This window comes from Vipera ursinii, assembly GCF_947247035.1.
Source record: "Vipera ursinii genome assembly, chromosome: 4".
Classification (NCBI taxonomy): domain Eukaryota; kingdom Metazoa; phylum Chordata; class Lepidosauria; order Squamata; family Viperidae; genus Vipera; species Vipera ursinii.
This window is the reverse complement of record NC_139514.1, coordinates 107,000,902-107,007,195: the sequence shown is the minus strand read 5'-3', so window position 1 is coordinate 107,007,195 and position 6,294 is coordinate 107,000,902. Positions and strand designations below refer to the sequence as shown.

At 42.3% G+C, this 6,294-nt stretch overlaps 1 protein-coding gene across 1 annotated transcript in view; it reads right to left on the bottom strand.

Annotated features, from left to right (window-relative positions):
* Window positions 1–802: 802 nt before the first annotated feature.
* The window catches only part of OBI1 (ORC ubiquitin ligase 1), a 45,112-nt gene continuing 39,620 nt past the window's right edge, over window positions 803–6,294 (bottom strand). The window contains exon 6 of the mRNA XM_083362325.1: window positions 803–3,160. Within this exon, the coding sequence (XP_083218451.1) occupies window positions 1,606–3,160 (1,555 nt within the window). The 3' untranslated portion in view covers window positions 803–1,605. The remainder of the gene's footprint in view (window positions 3,161–6,294) is intronic.

Here is a 6,294-nt window from a genome sequence, read left to right as displayed (position 1 = left end):
GCTTCTGCCAACCAACAGTTCGAAAGCACGTAAAAATGCAAGTAGAAAAATAGGGACCACTCTGGTGGGAAGGTAACAGCGTTCTGTGCGCTTTTGGCGTCTAGTCGTGCCGGCCACATGACCACGGAGACGTCCTCGGACAAGCGCTGGCTCTTCGGCTTTGAAACGGAGATGAGCACCGGCCCCTAGAGTTGGAAACGACTAGCACGCATGTGTGGGGGAACCTTTACCTTTACCTTTAATGTATATTCCGCAACAATTCTACCACATTCGGTAAGGGTGTTATTCTTCTTCACAAACATCTCATCTCTTGTCATCTTCTTGTAAATCTGGCATCAAGAAGAAGCTGCTACAGTTGTAAGCCCTGAGCTGCAGGCACCTAAAATGTCCAAGGTTTTGTACACCATAATTCAAAAATTCCCACACCTATTTGGATTAACCTAAAGTTTTAACGTGGTCTGCAAATATTGTCCTAGTCTATTGAAAATAAAAATGGATACAGCTGTTTGTGTTTATCTGATGCCTGACAGTGGAATTTCCTGATAATGATCCAAATATGGGCCTGTCCCATCCAGATTCTGATCCATTGTTTGAAATTATAGATAATATATATTTACATATATCCAGAATGTCAGCTAATATACAGTAGCTCTATCAACTATACTTGTATTATCTTACTTTAACAAAAAGTGTGCACGCTCCTATCAGAAAACAAACTAATGAAAATTCGGAGAGGATTTCTAATTATACAAGTTCACAATCCTTTCTGCGTTAATTGAATACTCGAAGCAAGATCAAATGGTTACGGTGCTTGTGACTTTTTTTTTCTTTATTCACTCCACATAGAAAATCATGCAGTATTAATGTAAAACAGTACAGTATTCATGTAAAATGCACATTCGGTAAACAAGCCATTAGCATACCAACCCATTTTTTATGAACTACACAGACACAAATCACGTAGTCTTGTACAACAATGGAGCACCGGGGAGGTGGGAGGGAGGAGGAGAGAGAATTAAAAGCAGTGTTTAAACCAAATTTCCTTAAAAAAAACCAAACCTGGATTCTCCAACTGAAGCAAACTGACATTCCCTCCAAACTAAAGACTTGTCAAAGAAAGATGTTAACAGCTACACATTAAAAGCTATAATTCAGCACAGAGATAGACTGACTCATGCAGCTAAGGAACAGGCAAACATTTTTATTCTCAGAGCCGGGTCCTACAAGAAGCCAGGCTAGGCAAAAAGTTGTCATCAGTGTTGCCTAAGAAAACCAGCTAAAAAGCTGTCCACAGATGCCTTTACCTATAGAAAGTCTGGTTTCAATGCTGAACCATTTTGAAGATCTGTCACACTCAGTAACTGGACATATAAAGAGCAGTGGACTTCATACAACCTAAACTTTAAAAATAACCCAAGATATCAAAACATGAAGAGCTCCTCTTAATGAATAGCTCTATACTTGAGACACAGAGAGAATATTCAAGCTCCATCACTCAGATTTTCAACTAATGGACAGGCTGAGATCAAAGGAGGCCTCGTGAAGAATATCCTGTAGACATAAAGTGGAGAGTGAGAATGTGAACAAAAAAGAAGACATAACGAATCAGTTCTTGGTAGTTTTTGATGGACTTGCACTGGACAGGCTGCTCTGAATTTTCCTTTTGGCTGATGAGTGGATGCTTTTGGCTTTTCTGTCGGGTACGAACGATGAAGACCAAGGAGACTGGAGTTGGTTATGGAGATTTTGAAGCTCAGGAGCCATCTTAAAGAGAGAGGAGCCCAGTTTAAGCTCGTCAAAAGGTCCTTGAGAACTGCTGAAGAGAAAGCTTGGAGAAAGCTCTCTCTGGAATAAGAAGCTCTGAGGCTTTATTTCACTCGTTTCAGAAGTCCGGCCTGCAAACAGCGGGAAAGACTCCGTGGTGTCTGGTGAAGATGGAGAAAGGATGGAAAAAGTCGCAAATTTCCACTCATTTCCCTCTTCTGAATGATCCCTGCTGAGAGGACTCTTCAGAGAACGTGGCTCTTTCCGTTCCTTTTCGTTCTTACCATTTTCGGTTAAGTGATCAGGACACTGGGTCGTCTTGCAAGAATTATCCAAGTCAGAAGAAGATCTGGAGGTGTAATAGGGGCTCTTGCTGTTGTCCGACTCTGACATCATGGAATCCAGTTCAGAAATCTTATCGAGGTAAGCCGCATCCATAGACGCCTCACTAGATGTCCTGGTGCGATTCATTTCGGAAGAACGAACCGAGTGCAGTTTTTTCAGCATGCCCGGATTATGGCTTTTTTCGCTTGATTTGGATAAAGACTCTGCAGAGTCACTGGTGGCCGTGTTGGGTTCCGAACCTTCAAAGTCCAAGTTCTCGCCATAATGTGGCTGACACCTGTTCCAAAAGTCTGGTTTGTCTGAAGAGAAGCAACCTTCCTTGTGTTCGCTACTCTCACAACTGCTTACACTGTGCTCTGGGGAATCTTTGTTACAGTCGTCAGAGGCCTCTCCGAAATCCTCAAATTCCAATTTCCTTAGGAAGGTTGACGGCTCACTCGAGGTTTCCTCTTTCACCGCTGGGTCGTCCTTATTATTGGGAGTGTTTAACTGCAAGCAACTGAGAGACAATGGAGTGCACGGATCCGGAAGATCGTAGAGTTCTTCTTTATAGGGTGCACAGTCCTCAATTTTATCCCAGGCTGGCTCCGAACAGGTATCCATGTCAGAGCTGCCAATATCCAAAAGACCCTCTTGAGAGCTTCGGAAAACATCTCTTCCAGCAGAGCCTGGGGTAACTGGATCATCCGAACAAGCCTGGCTAGCTGAATTTAAGCAGACATCATTGCTGGTCCCTAAAAGTCCTGCTGGCTCCTCAAGGTCGCCAGGGGTATGACTAGCGCATAAACAAGTTGGATCTATGGGTTCTTGAGGGCTTGGGGAAGCCTTGCTGGCGGGACTTTCACAGTCTTTATCCTCCATGGAGACGGCAGTTACATGTTCTGGGCTTGTGCTTTTCCTCTGGTCCCATTCCCGCTTCATCTGTGCGATCTGTGACTCCAGATCTTCTATATAGGCATCACTTCTTTCCAACGCCTTCTTAAGACGGTTTGTTTCCTGCTCACACTGCTCCAGCCTGGTTTGAAGGGCTGCCATGGTAAACCTCCCTAACCTGCAAACAAGCAAGCAAACAAACAAATAAATAAGCAGAAACAATCCAACAAAAATGCAAGGAACGCTGGCGCAACATGGACAAAACATACTATTGTCAATGCAATTTCCTAGAGCTCGTGTCAGAAGAAAAGGACAGGGGTAGATCATCTAGAGAACATGCTACAGGCAGTCCTCAACTTACAACAGTTCACTTAGTGACTGTTGGGAGTCACAACGGCACTGGAAAAAGTGACTTATGGCCATTTTTCGCACTTAGGACCATGGCAGCATCCCCATGGTCACATAGCCAAAACTCAAGATGCTTGGCAACTGGCTTATATTTATGACAGTTGCAGTGTCCCGGGGTCATGTGATCCCCTTTTGATGCCTTCTGACAAGCAAAATCAATGGGGAAGCCAGATTGAGTGAACAACTGCAGTGGTTCACTTAACAAATATGGCAAGAAAAGTTGTGAAGTGGGGCAGAAACTCACTTAACACGTGTCTCACTTAGCAGTGTAAATTTGGGGCTCAATTGTGGTCGTAAGTTGAGGACTACCTGTATTTACTTCGGAACCCAGCCTAAATCACAGACAAACCTGTTCCATTTATTTGGAAGTAAAGAAACAAGAATCTTGGTAATAGATAGGTAACCAATCATTTTTTCCTCTGCAAATTAAGAGGCATATCAAAATCTTTCCAAAATTTGGTACAGAGACTCTGATCGTGGAACCTAACTCCACAGAGGTGTGACACAAAATGTTGCGTGGTGGCCTGTGTCGGTAAACTATAGGGCGTCGTCCATCCCAGCACCAGATCTTGCAGAGCACAAGCGCAAGCAACTCTCCTATCTCCTTCAATCACAACATGTCGAACTATTCCCACGGTTTCCACTAAATTTCCCCTCTTGAGTAAACCAATACAGTTACACATTTGTCACTGGTATGGTTCAGTAGATACTATTTGACACACACACACACACACACACACACACACACACACACACACCTCACTTCAACCTAGTGAGGAGGAACCTAGTCCCACAATTTAAGACAGACCAACTACACAGTACAGCCTGGACTCAAGAAGACCTGTAAGAGCAACTGGATGTGCAGCCAACATTTGAGGCTGGATTGTCACTGCCATCCTCTCCCTTAAAGAGCGCAGCAGCTGATATGAAGCATAAGATCATGGATAAGCTAGCTACAGTCAACCCTTGCGACTCTTTACCAATCATCAATTCCACCCACCCACCCGCCCGCCCACCCACCCACCTACCTACCTACCTACCTACCTACCTATCATCTATCTATCTATCTATCTATCTATCTATCTATCTATCTATCTATCTATCTATCTATCTATCTATCTATCTATCTATCCCCACATACAGTATATCACATCAGTGATATTCAACACCATTAAACTTCTATCTATCTATCTATCTATCTATCTATCTATCTATCTATCTATCTATCTATCTATCTATCTATCTATCCCCACATACGGTATATCACATCAGTGATATTCAACACCATTAAATTTCTATCTATCTATCTATCTATCTATCTATCTATCTATCTATCTCTATCTATCTATCTATCTATCTATCTATCTATCTATCTATCTATCTATCTATCTATCTATCTATCTATCTATCTATCTATCCCCATATACAGTATATCACATCAGTGATATTCAACACCATTAAACTTCTATCTATCTATCTATCTATCTATCTATCTATCTATCTATCTATCTATCTATCTATCTATCTATCTATCCCCACATACAGTATATCACATCAGTGATATTCAACACCATTAAACATCTATCTATCTATCTATCTATCTATCTATCTATCTATCTATCTATCTATCTATCTACCTACCTACCTACCTACCTATCTATCCATCCATCCCCATATACAGTATATCACATCAGTGATATTCAACACCATTAAACTTCTATCTATCATCTATCTATCTATCTATCTATCTATCTATCTATCTATCTATCTATCTATCTATCTATCTATCCATCCATCCATCCCCATATACAGTATATCACATCAGTGATATTCAACACCATTAAACTTCTATCTATCTATCATCTGCCTTGTCGTGGCGAAGGGGCTTGCGTAATTCAATGAAGCTATGAGCTATGCCGTGCAGGGCCACCCAAGACGGACAGGTCATAGCTGAGAGTTCTGACAAAACGTGATCCACTGGAGAAGGAAATGGCAACCCACTCCAGTATCTTTGCCATGAAAACCCTATGGACAGTACCAAAAGGCAAAACGATATGATGCTGGAAGATGAGCCCCTCAGGTCGGAAGGCGTCCAATATGCTACTGGGGAAGAGCAGAGGGCTAGTACTAGTAGCGCCAGAAAGAATGAAGCGACTGGGCCAAAGCCGAAAGGACGCTCAGCTGTGGATGTGTCTGGTGGTGAAAGGAAAGTCCAATGCTGTAAAGATTTTTTTCTCCATAGGAACCTGGAATGTAAGATCCATGAATCAAGGAAAGCTGGACGTGGTCAAACAAGAGATGTCAAGACTGAACATCGACATCTTAGGTATTAGCGAACTAAAATGGACAGGAATGGGTGAATTTAATTCAGATGACCATCAGGTATACTACTGCGGGCAAGAATCCCTCAGAAGAAATGGAGTAGCCTTCATAGTCAATAAAAGAGTAGGAAAATCAATACTGGGATACAATCCTCAAAATGACAGAATGATCTCAGTTCGAATCCAAGGGAAACCATTCAATATCACAGTAGTCCAAGTCTATGCCCCAACCACCAGTGCTGAAGAGGATGAAATTGACCGGTTCTATGAAGCCCTACAGCACCTTATAGAAGTAACACCAAAAAATGATGTCCTTATCATCATGGGGGATTGGAATGCTAAAGTAGGAAGCCAAAAGATAACTGGAATAACAGGCAAGTTTGGCCTTGGAGTACAAAATGAAGCAGGGCACAGGCTGATAGAATTTTGTCAAGAGAATACAATGGTCATAGCAAACACTCTTTTCCAACAACCCAAGAGACGGCTCTACACATGGACATCACCAGACGGTCAACACAGAAATCAGATTGACTATATGCTCTGCAGCCAAAGATGGAGAAGCTCTATACAGTCGGTAAAAACA